We start from the raw sequence: 18,389 nt of genomic DNA, 5'->3' as shown, positions 1-18,389 counted from the left end.
GGGGTGTCCAAGCTTTTGGCATCTCTGGGCCACACTGGAGGAAGAAGAGTTGTCTTGGGCCACACATTAAATGCATTGAAACATGTAATCACAGAAAAAAAATCTTATGTTTTAAGTAAATTTTCAATTTTGTGTTGGGTCACATTCATAGCCATCCTGAACCACATGCGGCCCATCAGCCAGGGGTTGGACATCCCTGCTTTAAAGCCTTTTGGCTACTGGAGATGTACTTTCAGACATTAAGAGAAGGCCTCGCCTGGACACAAAGTAGTAGTTAGAATGTCTTTGTGACATAGCATGTACAGAGTTAGCACTGTGGAGACCTTCATAAAGCCCAGCACCAAACTGTAGCCACACTGTTGTTAAATAAAGAAGAAGTGCTTTAATTCACCATTCGTCATTTCTGTAAGTTCAAATGTTGAAATAATGTTTCCTGAAGTTTCTTTCAAGTGAAATATCTAAGCTGTTCAAAATTAAATTGCGGTATACCTTTGACATTTGAATTTAATATTTGATGTATTGCCTTAATCCATGGTGCTCCCAAAGGTCAGTGATATGTGGTGAGTTGAGATTTTGCCTCAGTGTTAGTTTTAATTTCTTACACTCTGAGGTGGGGGTGTGGAAAGGAGTCAGTACCTGGGATTAGCTTCTGACTTCTGCTTTATGCCTTTCTCCTTATTTCATCAGTAGGAACTCTGCAGAAGTAAAAAAAAAATACAGCAAAGAAAAAACACCACACAGCCACATTTCATGAACTGAATGACGAGTGATAGCAGTATTCCTTAATCTGAAGATGTGTAAAGGTCATAAGACCTCAGGAAGGGGAAAGGGGAACTGCACTCTGTTAGTAGCTAATTGGAGCTATCCGTTCCTAAATATTTCTCTTCATTTTACTTATTTACAAGTATTTTACAGTTTTGTTTCCTGGAGAAGCATGATTTTAATAAGAGAAGACTTATCATGATGGGTTATAGCCCATCTGTGAAAGTATTTGACCTTTAAAAGTACAGTTGCAGGACCACTGATGCCCCAGTTTTCTTTTATGTGTTTATTAGGTACTCCTAAATAAGTTATTTATTAAGCCTTTAGGCTCTGAGATCCATTAGTGTATTCCTATGTATTATGGTATTTTGGCTTTTTAACTAATTAGGTTGTATATTAATCTCTCCTAGAACCACCAAGACCCATTGCTCCTCCCCAGCTGCTCGGTGTTGGGCCTACATATTTGCTGATTCAGCTAAATGCCAACTCCATCATTGGCGATGGTCCCATTATCCTGAAAGAAGTGGAATACCGAATGACGTCAGGTTCCTGGACGGAGACCCATGCAGTCAATGCTCCAACTTATAAATTATGGCATTTGGATCCAGATACTGAATACGAGATCCGTGTTCTACTTACAAGGCCCGGTGAAGGTGGGACGGGGCTCCCAGGACCGCCGCTAATCACCAGAACCAAATGTGCAGGTAAGACTAAATAGCAAGCCACTCTGCATAGTGACAAATTTGAGCATAAGACACATACTATACATACAACATTGGCCATTCTAGTTATTAGGCGCATGATGTAATCACACTATTCTAAGAGTTCAGGGAATTTGGTAAATTGTACCCTTGGATACATCATAATCTGACTGTTTTAGGCACAACGTGAATCTTTCTCTATTACTATTCAGTATTTATTCTGTAACCATAATCTTTTCTGGTATGTTAGTTTTGATCAGCTTGCCTGTATTCACCCCCAAATCTCTGGTAGACACAGGTGGAAGTATTGAGAGCAAACCTTGGCAATTCAAGCAAGCACTGAATACCTTTCTAATATGTGGAAGCTGTCTTCCTTAACCATCGCAGAGACCATATCTGATCACATGAGAAGTGTTACTCTGAACCAAGCCTCAGTGAGGCAGCTCTGCTGTTCAGGAAATCCCATGGCTGAGAACCAAGTGAGCAGGTTGACAGCCAGCTGTAGAACACACGGAGGCCTGCCTTTTGTTTTTAAGCCTTGTTACTGCCTTCCCCATGTCTGAAGTGTACTGGTGAAGATAAAAACATATGGAGAAAACAAAAAGAATAAAAAGTGAAATGAAAATTAATGTATAAACATACATCCTACTTCCTTTTCCAACATATTGTTATAAGGGAAAAATTGTTAGTTATTTGTTAGAAGCCACTGGAAAGTTTAATCATCTAAGTTATTAACAGTGCATGTTTTTGTGCACTCTTTATTTTCTTATTGAAAATAGTTTCGTTGAAAAGACATTTTTTTTAATTCATCAAGCATTATACTGAAACACCTGCAGAATTAATCCATGGATTTGTGCATCGTGAACATTTAATGATCTAGGTTCTGGAAATTGAAAATGAAGACTGTGGGGATCTATGAAAATGTAAATGCCTATAAAATGTGTTTTGTTTCTTGAACATCTGTTTCGCATTGACAATATTTTGTGGCTACCCACCAAGAATACTGATCTAAGATCAAGACAAAACCCATGAAATTTGTTTATGTACTCTCATCATAAAATGTTTTTAATCTGGCTTAATTTTATATATTCAAATTCACATTAATTCATATATTAGCATGCCATATTAATATTGAAAGATTTTCATACACAGGAAGTTTATCTGCTCAATCATTAGTCTCAGTCATTAGTCTGAGATTTAGACATAGAGATTCTACTAATATGCTGATTGATGTTATGTGGCAAATTGTTTTAATTGTAGTGGGGAGAGACAAGTCCATGCCACAGCCTCATCTAGCTGGAGGAATAATGTAGAAAGGAGACAGTTTGGAAGCTGAGAAGTAGCTCATTCTGTCTTCCAAAATTAATATTCCATGATAACAGAAAATGAACAATGGGATTCATTTTACAGAGGATATTGCATACACATTTTCAAGTAAAAATTGCCTTCTTTTCTACATTTAATTTTTATAGTTAATATACAAATTAAAATAATAGTGGTAATTTTGCTATTCCAGTGTTCTCCCTTTTGATTTCCTGTGTCCAGACTTCTTTAAATATCAAAACTGCTTTCTTACTTTTTATTTCATCAACATAAACAATTAAAAATTAACAGTACCACACAATATATATTGCTAATAATTATGTAATTTTAGTTTAATTTAGAAATTACTTGATGTTGGTTATTGGTGTGAGGGCCAGTGGATATTGCAAGTGAGTGGGATAATGTTTTAAAGCTACGTATGCTGTATTACGTGGATGAAAACAACATGTCAATAAGCATTAATTTATCCTCATTGAGTGCCCTTAAAATCCATAGTGAAATGCCGTTAAAATACATATTGAAATGCAATAAATATGTGACTAGAAAGTGCTTTGAGGTATTTTAAGAATAGTCTTACCTGTATGGGCGGGGATAGAATAAAAAAAACATATATTCATAACTGCTTTCAAATTTATAAATGTCTTGACCTTTTGGAATTATATTGGTCTTTTACCCTAATTCTTTATTTGAGAAACATTTAATTTGTGGACTTTGTAGCACAGAGCAGTATCCGGCTCACTCATGGTTTTCATTTGAACTGTAGAAAGTTTTTTGGTTTTTAAACCTGTCTTTCACATGTGGTAAGTCTTGTTCTCATATTTATTAATTTATTAACATCCTCATAAGTTGTGTTTGATACAGATTTTCATGGTAAAAAAGGTGCTTATAGACTAGATTTTTAAAGTACATTATAGATTTGAAAGAAACCAGGGTTACTGTTTTACTAGGAATATCTACTAATCTTGCCCTGTTGTTAGAAAAGGAAGGAAAGTTTATAAAAGAATGTATTGTGTTAGTTATTAAACTATCTTTGACCATCCAAAGTTGAATAACTGATAGACATTGAATATCTAAAACAGAATCAGTATCGATTAAAATTACAGTGTCCATCAACTTCCCTTCTTCAAGATCCGTATACCTTCCACCCAATTACAAGGGCCCTCACACTTCACCATCGTCGTCGCTGGTCTCAGCCCAGGGTCCCAGAACAACAAAATAGAACACAACGTATGCTAACTATGACATTATCTAGTATTTAGTATAGATTTCAGAAGCTTACAGTTCTTCCCAAAATGATTGTATTTCTATCACAAGGGCTGGTATATAGGGAGTGTTCGGTAACACTTAGGCATTACTGTTGCTCTTCATTATTGGTAATGAAACAATGTATTTTTGTTAAATAAACATGTATTACTTTAAAGTTGAAACTAATTCTTTCGGAAAGCAGAAGAATAAAATGCTTCCTAGTCTAGGGAAATGATCCCTTTGAAGCCCCCAACATAGTTTCTGGAGCAGGGTCCACATAACTATATTAAGCTGGGCAAGCCCTGAGCACTGGCTCTGTAACTCCTTCCATTGTAACCCGGGCTGGGAGAGTGCACCCTGTGGTCGTGGTGTTTCACCCTTAACGTCATGGGACTGAAAACGTTGGTTATTTCACTGTAGCTATTTTAAGAGACCCTGCCTGGTAGACTACCAGAAAGCCTTAAAAACAAGTATAAAAATTTCTTTGCTGTGTTTGTATCTGATATCAATTTTATATGAAGTTCTTATAAATAACAAAAGAACGATGATTATTTTCTGCCCCTGAGAAATTCTGATTTTATTTTGGTGAATCAGAGAGAAACAATATTGATATTACATAGCAATTAAAAAGTACATTGGTTATAATTCTATGTTAAATATTCTACTTTAATGTATTTAAGCCATTGAAATTTTATTTCTTGCAGAAATCTGCCTATAAATTATTGTATAGCAAGTTAAACAAATGGTTTTATTTATGTGCATCAATGATGCAATTTTGTATTTCAGCATGCAATGTAGATTTTCATAGTTAAGTGTTGGTTACATGGCTGTATAATTAGCATATGAAGTGAATTTTTCATGGTATTTCCTTTCCACAACAATCCTGTGAATTAGGTACATTTTGCCTGTTTTGCAGCTTGTGAAACTAAGACTCAGGAAGAACAAAATAAAACAAGACTTGTCTGATATTAGACAACTTGGCAGCTATGGCTCAAATGCATTTGCTAAAAATGGGGTTTCACTTAAAAAGCCTGAATTCTTTCCCCTCTTTCTGCCACCGTAGGTGATCTTTTTCTTTTCATGAATAAATGAATGTACAATAGATAGAATCTGGGAGGGATTTACTTTTTTTATATAAAGAATATCTGTATGGATTCCCTGAAAAAAATCGTAGTTTGATGTTTGCAGCTTCACTTTTATCCACTCAAGTACATTCTGTGTCTTAAACATTTTAATCAGTGAAAGAAGCGTTAATAAAATCTTCTAATTTATCTTTACCTGAAAATGTCCTACCTTGTTGCCAAAGCTCTTTTGTTGCTGTTTTTTTTTTCTTTCTCTGTGAAGTGTATTAAAATCATCTGGTGAGGGAAATTACCTGCTTCAGGGTCTCGCGAGTTCGGAGAGGCGGTAATTACGGTCTCTGGTGGCTGTAGCCGCCTGCGCTCGCCTCCTGCTCCCCTGTGCACCTGAGGGGTTCGATTAGTTCGCTCTCTGCTTACAGCCTGGCCTGTGTTCGTGTTCACAAAATGCTTCTTCAGGCATTTTATAAATTTTAAAAAAAAGCATAAATAATAAGTTGTCCTAAAAATGAGAAATAATTCAAAAACTTCAGTGAACAATCAGAGAAAGTATGCTCTTTTTTTTTTTCCATGTGTCTGCTTCCCCTGGGTATACCATCTGGTATTGAAGCTAAGAAAATACAGTTTCTCTTTCTCTTATTAAATGGAAATAAAATATGCCATCCTCAGAAATTGTCTGCATCACATGCTTTGGCAATTGCATGTTAAAATTGCTCTTTTAAATTGCCTTCTGCTTCTGGGTAACCCATTGCAGCTCTGCTTTATGATTAACTGACATTTTAGCAGTATCTCCCTCATAGGAAAGGTGAAGAGTTCAGGGTGTCCGGAATGTAATATATTTATACAGTTGCAAAAACTACTTTCTACTCTTATATTGAAGTTCAATGCTCTGGGCAATTTTCAGTGAAACATGTAGATCTGTGAAGCAGTGAAAGGGAGAGTATCTTATTTCACACGTAAACATTTACTAAAAATACATTTTTTCTCTCCCAAATTCAAACTGGAAGGAAAAATCAAAACAAAACTCTATCATATACCAGAAACCAAAAGGTGAGGAATTAAATTTTGGCCTTATGGCTACAACTTCATCAGCAAAAGGGAATCATGTATTGGTTTTTACTGTGGTCCCAGATAGCTATCTGTCACCAAGACGAGGTATCACAGAAACTTAGCCTCAAGGTTAAAAGAGAAGAAACCACTTTTGTAAGAATTGGCATGGTTTACCAGTGTAAGGGTGAAATCTCTGTTTTAAATTGAAGGCCTATATCAATACTTGTTTTAATTTTTAAAATATTTTTATTTAATTGTTTAAGTACAATTTTCTATCTTTTAGTCCCATCCCAGCCCACCCACCCACCTCCCTCCTATTTCCACCCAACCCCTAGTTTTTGTCCATGTGTCCTTTATACTTGTTCCTGTAAATCCCTCCCCTTTGAAATGTATTAATAGCTTATATATGGACGTCATGTGGCTTCTGTATTGTTACTGAGCAAGAATTTTAAAAGGCAATGGTATTATTTAGAAATTAAAAACAACAAAGGTAAAAAGCTATAAGAAAAGTAATGAAAAGCAGTTTTTTGGTTTTTTAAAAAAATCTAGGAAAGTAAAATTATGTAATTTTTTTTCTTTTTGTAATAACCCAATTTTGTTTTTCAGATTCTATCAAGAATATTACAGCTTGAAATACACATATTTATTCAGAAAAAATCATTTATTGGCTTCTTTCTTTGTTAACAACACTGGGTTAAGTGCTAGGTCTTCAAAGTTATACAAGCAGTGCTTTCCCCTCAGGTCCCCAGTAAACACCAGAGACAGACCCATAAACAAAGAGTGAAAATACAGAGTGATAGAAATTGGGAGGAAGAAGCTGTTCTGTAAGGGGGTGTTTTAGATAAGCTGTGCCCAGGAAAGGGTGGCTTATAAACTGTCTCTTAAAAACTAACAGCAAGTTTTTAAGGCCGAAAAGTATAGAAAATAAACAGAGGGGGACCACGTTTAACCCAGCAGTAAACATTGCTGATGGGGTGGAGTTTGGAAACAGATGGGGCATTCACTGGCTGTCTCTGTGCTGCGGGAGAGCTGGGCTGCCGTGGCGTGTGGCCGGGTCTCACGTGGTCCAGGCTGCTATTCTGCTGTTTTTGAGAAACACACTAACATGACTAGATTTGCTTTTTAAACAAATCTTCCCATTTTTGAGGAAGGTGAGTTTGAGTTAAGGAAGGACTAGGAGCAGAGAGACTATGAAAACATGCTTAGAATAACTTTATAAAACATGCTGTCTTCTTCTTCACTACATGTCTCTCTCATTTTCAGTCAGAAACACAAAATTTGTACATTCTTGGAAAGTATTGTCATTCTTAATAATCAATCTAGTTTCTATCACTAGGGATTTTAAAGATATTTTATAGGTGATCTAACTTATTTCATTGTTTGATTTACTTCTCTTTTTAAAAAGTATGTTTCCCAATGTGATTAACAGATGTGGAAAACGCTAATACAACACATCTTTTAGAGGGTTCAATGATGAAAGATTACAGAGAAGTTCAAGAGCTACTCTGTATTTGATAAGATACTTAACATTTCTTTCATAAATTATATTGAGTGTCCAAGTTGTACACTTAGCCACACTTAGGAAGCAGAAGACACAACATTAATAACACAAGATTCCCATTCTTCAGGGACTGACACTCTGGTGGTAGAACTGTAATAACAACAGAAACACCAATGATGTAACACAGATAAGAAATACTTTAGAAATCCAGGGTAAAGAAGAAGAATTTCTGACCAAAAGTTAGTTTTTCTCAATGATATGTCTGAACACAATATTAACCTTTGTTTTCTGCACAGAGCTAGGTAACACTGTATGTAGCCTCCTCCCTAATTCCTGAACTGTGATATAATGCAGAAAAAGGTGTTTAGCCAGTTGTTGCCATAAGGGTGACTTACCTTCTTTCTTTCCTTTCTTCCAACACTTAGGCAAACTATATGCCAGATGGCAGTATTCAATGAAAACTATAATTCATATTTTAATTTAAATCATCAAAATAATTTGTTTGGTTTATTTGAATTCTCTAGGGCCTGTGGATTATAGAAATGTTATTTTAAGTTGCATAGAGCACATGTATTCTAAATGTCCAGTGGGTGGGGGGAGATATATTTATAATATATTCAACTTCTATTAACTCTACTAATGGTCTGTAATGCTAGGATCTCCCAGCATAAGACTCATGAAAGTTGAACTAATAAGAAAATCATCTTTCCTCCTACCTATTTTTGTCTTTTACCCCTGGCATGGGATGTATAGTTAACCATACATACAGTTCCTGGAACATTTTCTTATGGGGAATATCTTTAGTAACTGTGTAATTAACTTTACTGAGTAGAGGTGGGTTACTTCGAGCTCAGAATTGTCTTCTAACTTACTTTGTTGCTCGAAAGCATTTGGTAACCAGTAAAAATGACACTATTTTATTTATCTGTCATACTTAACTACATGCTGAGTCTGTTAACGACATCATTAAGTACTCTTTTTATTGGCTTCATTTGTTTTTATTGAATTTTGCATACTACAATAAAGCTGACAGGTGGAAATGATTTGAATAACAGCATCAGTCCCATTAAATATCGTAGATTTTCCCTCTAGTCCTAGGTCTTATATATATATATATATATATATATATATATATATATATTAGGAAGTAGAAATAAAAATAAAACATTTTAATATCTCAAATGATAATAATAACACAAGAGCATCTGAAGAAGAAAATGACTAGACAGAATTAAAAAGCTGTGGATCCAGATGTTGAACACTAAGGGATGCGCTGAATGTAAGATGTGCTCGAGACACTAAACCTGAGAGTGTCAGCCCTCATTGTGCTTCCACTGGTGCATACTGGTCCTTAATTTTTCTTCCTTTTTATCCAGAGAATCGACCTCTGTAGATTTTGTCTTTAGTTGTCACTCCCTGTTTTTTCCTCCTGACTTATATTATAATTTGTTTTCTTTGCTGCAGAATAAGAAAAAAACTCCTTATTCAGGCTCTGGCAAAAAAAAAATGCAGTCACATTTTTGGAGGGCAGGAGTATAGATTCTTGGTTATTCTTGAACTCACTTATGCAGATCCATCTTAGTTGTAATCAGCATTTTTGGAGAATGTTGGTCACTCTGTACAGTTTCTCGAATGGAAAAAAATGAGTTTCTAAAGATGTATCCTATTTTCGTTATTTAACTTGACTCTAAACTGAATCTGAAGATTGGATTATCATCTCAAAGTCTCACTTTCTGGTCTTCACTGTCTTTCTACAAGATACGGCCTCATTATAACCAACAAATGCTGTAGGGATGGCTTTCTGTTTTTCTTCTCTACCAACCTGTATATAAACTGCAGAGAGGAAAAAAAACATATTCCATGGCGAAAGATAATAAGTGAGCTCTTATTTTATTTGTTCTGTTATATTAAACATTGTAATCTCCATAAAAACTTCAGAAGGGCAGAAATTCATGCCTTTTTGGTCACCCAAAGAAAGATATGTGCAAATTCGGCTGTCACAACGTGTGACATGGCCTAAATATCACTGAGTGATGTGCGTTTTAATTGCCTCGGACAGATCAGCTGGGCAAAGTTTGAGTTCAAATAGCTCACCTTTCATTCTCTGGTTTTGTTATTATTTCCCACCTCTATGTGGTCCTTCACAATAAAGGAATAACATACAGTGAGAAAAAAAGTTTATCCTATTATGGTATTTTTAATCTGGTACTGTTATATCCACCCCTGAAACTATACAAACATCATATTTTTTGTCCTCATGTTATATGTGAATCTATAATACTTTATTGTTAAAACAAGGTTTTATTTAATATATGCATAAAAATCAATTACATGGTTTCCTTTTTTAATAGTGATTATAGAAGGAAATGAAATCATTTCTGTTCCAATTTTTAGGTATTTTTATACATCAAGAGCACCAAACATGCTTGCTCGTGATTCAGGATAATGTTTAATGGAAACCACAACACATTTCATTGTGAGAAGTGTTTTCTTCTCTACTATAGACATTACACATGAATAAAGAAATTGATATCTAGTTTTGAAATATAAATAGCAGAAATCTTTGCTTGTTACATAGTGTGTTAATTTTTAACTTCTTTTTTGCCATCCAGTAAATTATTATAGTGTAGAAAATTTAGGAACATGTTTTAAAGGTTTGGTTTATCCAGGATTAAACAATGATATCTTAAGCTTTTCTTCATTTTATCACCTTTATATGATGACATTTTAAAGCACAAACTGGTATGTTGATGAATTTGTGATTTTTGAAGAAGGACATTAAAGTTCGCTCTGGTATTTTAAGGATTACAAAATGAAGGCAACAAGAGCTGTTCTCTCACCAGATGAACCCCTTCATGGACCATCACGAAAAATACGCTGTAGGGGATGAAGCCTTCTTCTTTTTCAACAAAAACAACCTGTTGATATGAGATTGTGGGCATAGGCTCTCTACTTGGGCCATTGGTCCTGTTTTCCTTAATTATTTAGTCAATGAATTTTGAATTCTTATTAAATTCTAAAGTAGTAGAGATAAGATAGTATTTTTCTCATTTATCTTGTTTTTAAAAGTAAAATTAACAGGTAACTAATATGTAGATCCCCTTCTAACAAGTGACAGAATGTTGAGACTACATCGTCATTCTATTTAATTTTACTTAAATAATCTTTTTAACTTATTTCCACTGCACATAAGTTATATCAATACAGAAAGCTGCTTGATTTTCAAGGCAATATGGAGAGAACTTCTGCTCTGAGTCCTCCTTCCATCTGATTCAGATAACCCTTTAACCTCTGCTTCTTCTTCACTCTGGTTTACTACCCCCCACCCACAGAGGGAACATTCATTTTTTAAGGCTAGATTCCATGAATAATCTAGCTACTTTGGGGAAAAAGTCAGCTCTTTATATTAAATTAATATTTGATATTTCAGCTTAATTAAACCAATTTGGGTTCTCTTTTAAAAGTTTTAATCAATATTAGCAGTTTGGATACCACTTTAAAATTATATTACTGAGGAATACTAAAGCGGAATCATTGTTTCAGAGTTCCCTTTTGTGTTTCTCCATCCCTCCTCTGGTGAATGCTGCGTCCTGTGTGTTGTGTGCACTGTGCCCTCTCAAACAGTCAGCCTTGCTCTGCTTGGGATGAGGAAATGCACCAGGGCTGCACTACCTGTCTCTAAGATGGAAGTCCCTTGATTGAAGTCCCAGACTTTGTAAACAGCTCGTTAGAATTTACATACCCAAGTCCTTTTTGTAAATTATGCATAAGAAACATTACACCAAATTTCACAAATTGAATTTTTTTAAAAAGCACTACAGTAAATATCTATACAACTATCAGCATTCTTGTCAGTGCACTATTATTTTTTTCAGCACCTATGGTTTTATTGTTTAAGTTATAAAAATAAGATATGTGCAGTATTATGTTCTGCTCATTGTACTTGCCATCATATCTCATTTCCTGTGTTTCTACAGGACATTCTAACACCTTTAATGGTTGCTTAATATTCTACTGGACATATGTAGCACTAGAGTATATTGAACCATTCTTCTATTACTAAAAGTTTGGACTGCCTCCAATGAATCAGTTATTTTACATGCTTCAATGAGAGTTATGCATGTATCATTATTTTGTACATGGTGGAAAATTTCTTGACAAATAATATTCCATTGCTCTCTCTTCCTGGCATCAGCAAAGGCACACATGAAGTCATGTAGTTTTAGTGTAAGAAAGTACTTTGTAATCAAGTCCAACTCTCCCATTTACCACCGTTTTGGGTACTTGGTCTCAGTAGTGAAATAATTTGATCAAAATCAAACAATTTATTAATGAGAAAATCAAGACTCACACTGCATTTTCTGTTTTCCTTTACGTGAGTATCTCCTATGTGGCAAACGCTGCCTCCACGCGGGGTATTGTGAGATGAAGACTTTGCTCGGCAGCCACTCAGTGTCCAGAGAACCATAGCCATCGCAGTTCCCATATATCAAGTACTTACTTCGTGCCAGGCACTAGCTCTTAGCTTCAGGTCCAGGCTGCCTGAGTGCATTTTTATGCTGAGCTGCCTAGAGAGGTTAGAAGAGGGGCATGTAGGTAAAAAGCTAGACCAGTAAGTGGCATAATACATTGTGCTTTGGGCTCTATGGGAACACAAAGAAGCCTTGAAGTATGAGAATTTCATAAAGCAGCAGATCACATCATTAGTAGTGATAAATTATGGTTCATGAGTCAGTAAAATCATACTTACCGCTGGGCAAGTAACATACAGGGCAAGTAACATACTCTCATACTTCCTACTCAGCAAATAATACAGTCTCTCTAATGTTTTGTATTGTCATCTGTAAAATAATGATCAATAATTGAACTTGCCAACTTGGCATTTGTGAGATAATTCATGATGTGCTAAAGCTGAGAATTAGTTGTTAAATTTTCAGGAATTTGCCAGCTGGTTGTTAAATTATTATTAAAAAATAAATATACAAGCAATAATATCAGTTATATTTTAAACAAAAGTAATAAGTACTCAGACCTTCCTTATTGTTTCAATATATTGCACCATTATCTATGTTCTTGAGGCTATTTATGTCTATTTTATCTGTATGTTGAAGATACTATATCATAGTAAACTAATGTTCATCTCTTCTAATTATGTTTTGGGAGTATTACAGCATGGAAATTGGCAAATGCTACAAATCTGGGCTTTTTCCTTCACCTCACCACCTTCTCTGTTTTTGGGAGAGCTGAAAGCATTGTAAATATGTTAAGCATTTCCTGCACACCACTGGAGATAATGCATACAAAATGTTTCCTTAGCATATATACCACAACAAAGATTAGCCATTACTGTATTGCAAGCCATTTCATTAAAAATAATTATTTTGATATTCTAAAAATTACTAAAATGAAGAAAATCTAAAAAGAATGATGCTATGATCCACCCATAATCCTCCCTCTATAATGTTTCCTTTTGCTGTAGTTGCTACCTCACATACCTATTCACCTATTTACCTTTTATTCATCCAACATTCCATGTTAGCTTTTTTATATAATGTATTAAAATATTTTGTTTAGTGGAGTGAATTTTAAAGAATAATCAGTTTGAAATGTTCTTATTAAAATGTTTAGAATGATTTGTTTTTAGAGGTGATTCTGTAGTGGTAGTTTAGGAAAAGGACTGAAAGATTTCAGGGAGATTAGAAGGCGACCACATCAGTCTGAGCAAAAATTGATCAGTGCTTGAAGTGAAGCAGTGGAGATAAGAATTCCAATGAGGTGGCCGAGTTGAAAGAGATTTGAGTGGTACAATCAATAGAATTTGGTGACACATTGTAAGTGAATTCTGGCTTAGAATATTTAAGGTATAGTGACAGGTTTTAAGTTGAAAGAGTAAAACAGTGGGGAAAGACGTTAGAAGTGAAGTAGCTACGTTTAGTTTTACAAATGAGATTTTGGTAGGTAGTTAATATTTTGGGTCTTGACGCTTCAGTGAGAGTGTAGAGAACAGAGTGTGCAGATGTGGGTGCCATCACCATGTCATTGTGTTGTCGGAGTCATGGGTATGCTGTCCTTGAGTTAGAAATTTAAGTAAATCTTATTCAACCATATTTAAAATATTATTCTCCTTTTTTTCCTGGTGGGTGGAATTATACTGCACATATTAGTATCTTATTGTATGAACTCTACAGATTGCTGAAATTGTTCTTGTTTTTATATAGAAACAACTTTAAAATATGTAATGGCTGTTTTATGTTGTCAAATGCATTAAACATGTTCAGGACGTGCTTTATAAAAACTGATTAGTTTGTTGAATTGTGACATCCATTTGTGCGTCTTAAATGTTTCCCATAATGGGCAGGTAACAGCACAGAAATAAGGGCAGAATCAAAATGTGGTTTAGTGTTGGTTTTCTCCTGCTGATCTTAGGTGAACTTACAGATAGGCTCATGCTGTAAAGTGTTCTATCTTTATTCCGGCATTTCCTCTGACCTCCCATGGTACTTCACCCTCACCTCACAGATTCGTGGTGCTCTTACGCACAATGAGCACCCTACAGGTACCTCCATACCACGGCAGGAGAGGATCGTGATCGCGTGTTTGTGGGATTAGCAGCAGGACTGGCATGCTCATTCTTTGGGGTGATAGTATGAGACAGTGTTGCACTGATATCTTACTGGAACTTTGAAAACTTATTTTTCCTTTTAGTTAGTATTAAGTTTTACACTTCAGTGCAAATAATTAGTTTGATTACACTCTCAAATCAGAAGCTTTTGTAAAACAAACTTAAGTATATAGACTTTCGAAAGATACCAAAGCAAAAGATCAGAAGTACCTGTGTACTTATGTGAAGAGCAGACAATAAATGTTTGCACTCTGTCCAATTTTAGTGGAATGTTCTTATAAACTAAAAACTGGGTCAGCAAAACTGAGTTTGTATTATAACATAACAGTACTAACATCATCTTAAGGAAATGATCTACAACTAACTTACAAAAACAAAAAACATGGAAAATTTTTAGTGATTTACTCCTTCAACAGTCCCTTGGTCTTTAAGTAAAATGCAAAGTAAATTGGCTAGGTTACTTGGGTTTCTACGTTTTTAGCTGATAACTTTTTCTCTCAATTATAATATTTTTATGATTGTAATTTTGTAAATAATCAGGAAGCTTTTAAAAAAATCTGTGTTTAGCCTAATCAGTTATTTTGTTGTTTACAATTCAGTGAAAAGGTGATCAAAATGCATTCACAAATTGGTTGAACAGATCCTTTATTATTTTTTAATGAGATGAGTTAGTATCACCTCATATTATTATATTGCCTCTGAGACAAAGTGCCAGATTTGGAAATCTAAGCTCCTAGAAATATGTTTTGACACAAACATATATACATATCTTTTTAACAATAAAGTTAAAATTGGGTAATGTTACTATTATCTTGAATTTAAAATTCAGAATTGATTTGAGGAAGAAATTCTGTTAAAGTTAGAAATATTCTTTTAAAAAATAAGAAGGTGTAATCACAGTCCTTTTATATGCCTGTCACCATACATCTGAACAGTAGAGAAATAGATGTGTTCTTGCCTGTAAGCGGAACCCTAGAACAGAGCTTCTATATTACAAACAGTACATAATACTTTAATTTTCATGGGACTAGTAAAGCATTTGTCATATTGTGGTTTTTAGCAAGAAACAGTACATATATCTTCCATTAAAATATATATTCTTGTCTTGGACAGGTGATATTAAGGAGTGTGGAGTGAGAAATCATTTGGCAGTGTAACAAGGCGCATTACAAGTGCCTACCTTGAAAGTAAGAAAGGAGAGAGACATTTTCCAATACTATCTACTGTTAAGGTGCTTGCATTACCCCTAAACAAACTGGTGCTTGGGGCAATAAGCATGCACTGTCTTTTTTTTTTTTCCTTCCTAGCACTAATATGAAAGTGCAATTCAATCTTTTTGACAAATACCGCATCACTTCCATCTGAGCAATTTTCGTCACTCAAACCCAGTTGATGTATAAGTAGCTGGTGACACGCTGGCTGAAATGACTTTGGATTAACTGTATTGAGGAAAGTCAAATTTCATGTAAGGCATTATCTTTCGTTCACTTCCCTTTCCTTCTCTCCCCACCTCACCCTACCCTCCCTTTGCCCTGAGTTCAGATTCAGCCTACTTGCCTGTTTCTTTATAAGCTATATCAAGCCAGGAAATGTTTTACCCAGGAAAGGTAGCTTTCCTTGGAAGAGCGTAGTTTGCTTCTTTGTTTTATTGTTTTCTCAATTACGTGTGGCTATATCCATGCATGGTGGTGCACAATTTAAGCAATTTAAAACTTTTCGCTCTCTTATGAGGGGCTCTTTTTCTAAAAAAACAGCAACAACAAAAACTGTTATACAGTGTTTGTAACCCTAGACCAGTGATTTTCAAACCTTTTCATCTCATAACACCCAGACTAATTAGTAAAGTTCTGCAACATACCAAAAATATATTTTTTAAAGATTTTATTTATTTATTTTTAGAGAGAGATAGGGAGGGAGAAAGAGAGAGAAACAGCAATGCGTAGTTACCTCTCACATAGCCCCACTGGGGACCAGGCCCACAACCTAGGCATGTGCCCTGACTAGGAATTGAACCAGCGATTGTTTGGTTCATAGCCCATGACCAATCCACTGAGCCACACCAGCCAGGGCCAAAAATGTTTTGCTTTTTTTTTTTTCCTCTCTGACAAAATCATTCACATAGGATGGCTATTATTGTGTTGTCATTTTTTTGTTGTTGTTTGATAATCTAAAGGAAAAGAGGTCAGTGCCCCTGACTAAATAGTCTGGTACTGCATGTTGTAAAATTCTTGTGGCACACTGGTTGAAAATCTCTGCCCTAGACTCTTAAAGTCATTCATAATCTGTCAGTTGGTATGAACTATGAACATTTTGCCTTTAATTTTCTACTTTTGTAGTTAACAATGCCCTTTGCACTCATGTGTGGTTTGGATATAGCTGTTTCATTTTTTTCCTTCTCTAGTTGTTCCATCTGTATCTCTCATGGAATTGAAATGAGAGGTTTATTGCATTATTATTATTTTAAAAGATGACTCATGAGTTCCCACTGCTAATTCCCAAAGTGGCAGTGCTGACAAAGAGGTCATTTCTTTGGTAACTTAATATGTCAGGTAAAATCTATTTGTAGTTTAAAATAATTGAGGTAGAAAATATAATCTTTAAAAAGTGCAGACTACAATTAACAGTTTTCCTTAGTTCACAAGTAAGATTTAAAGGAATTGCCCACGTCTTCAGTCTCTGTTTCATTCCCTCTCCGTAGACTAGGTAGGCTCTGCTGAGTAAGAGCATAGAAATAGTTATAGATATTGTTATAGATACGGGTACATACAAATTAAGTGTAGACATAGGTAACAAAGACACCTATGTCTGTCTGCCCACTCACTCACTTGTTTGTGACCTGCAGGGGAGTTTCGTCCCCCCCAGATACACTCCAGCTCCTACAGGCCGCCCTCAGGGGCAGTCTTGCTCTACTTTGTAGTAGCTGTGGCATGAACTTCCTAATTATATTCCACTTAGTGTTATTTAAAATCAAATTTCTAATTATTTTTTAAACAATACTTCAAGAAACCTATTTTGCTAGTTAAAATTTGCCCTTTAAATAAATTTTGAATTAAAAAGCAATTAAAAAAGAAGAAAACCTACTGTAACTTAAAAATATTCATTCACTAGGATTTAAGCATTTACTTTGCCACTGCTAATTTATTCTTGTGTTTCAAATCAAATGCAAATTCTTTTCTCCCATATATATTGTTTTGAAAAGTACATGGAATTTTTATAAAAATGTTTACATGTATTACTCAATTGTGATATTAGTCTTAAAATAATGCATACAGAAACATGTATTTTTAAGACTAAAATGGCATATAGTTTTAGAAATTGGAAACTAAATGTTCAACATTAGGGAAAGATCTTATAAATGACAAACCTGTATTAAATGTTTTGTAGCCATTTAAATTATGTGTAAAGGTTTAATTTGAATATAAGATAATGTTAAGCAAGAAAATCAAAGTACGATTAAATAAGAATAAAAATCAGGTAATAATATTATATATAGTTTTCTTACTTCCTAACATCATTTAAAGCTATTCAGTTATATAATTAAATATTTATTATAGAAGAAAATTTACCCAAAAAAGAAAGTAGAAATAGCTGTAGACACAAATTTAACTAATTCATGTTATCTTAAACTTTCTGACTTTCGTTTCCAAATCTTTAAAGTTAGGATGAATGAGAATATTAAAAAGGGTCTATTTGAGGACTAAATATCCTAATGACATTGCAAGTTAACACTGGAAACTTATTTCAGGATACACTTAACCCACACATATCTGTAAATAGGTATAATTGAGCATTTTATAAAGTCATGCACTTTGAACCATGCAATTATTTTAGGTTTGGGCTGATTTTATTTGTAGCAAAATCTCTTTTTTCCATTTTCAATAAAAATGCATGAAAGAACAGCCCTGGCTGGTATAGCTCAGTGGATTGAACACTGGCCTGTAAACCAAAGGGCACTGGTTTGATTCCCAGTCAAGGTACATACCTTGGTTGTGGACCAGGTCCCCAGATGGGGGTACATGAGAGGCAACCACACATTGTTTCTCTCCCTCTCTCTCTCCCTCCCTTCCCCTCTGTCTAAAAATAAATAAAATCTTTGAAAAAGGCAT

General features: G+C 34.8%; 1 protein-coding gene across 8 annotated transcripts in view; it reads left to right on the top strand.

Annotated features, from left to right (window-relative positions):
• PTPRK (protein tyrosine phosphatase receptor type K) overlaps window positions 1-18,389 on the top strand; it is a 490,478-nt gene that overhangs the window by 298,474 nt on the left and 173,615 nt on the right. For all 8 annotated transcript variants that reach the window (XM_036024680.1, XM_028510317.2, XM_036024685.1 and 5 more), the window contains exon 7: window positions 1,173-1,466. In XM_036024680.1, the coding sequence (XP_035880573.1) occupies window positions 1,173-1,466 (294 nt within the window). The remainder of the gene's footprint in view (window positions 1-1,172; window positions 1,467-18,389) is intronic.

This window comes from Phyllostomus discolor, chromosome 4 (genome assembly GCF_004126475.2).
Source record: "Phyllostomus discolor isolate MPI-MPIP mPhyDis1 chromosome 4, mPhyDis1.pri.v3, whole genome shotgun sequence".
In the NCBI taxonomy this organism is placed as follows: domain Eukaryota; kingdom Metazoa; phylum Chordata; class Mammalia; order Chiroptera; family Phyllostomidae; genus Phyllostomus; species Phyllostomus discolor.
The sequence above is the reverse complement of the archived record's forward strand: the minus strand, read 5'-3'. Positions and strand labels throughout refer to the sequence as shown.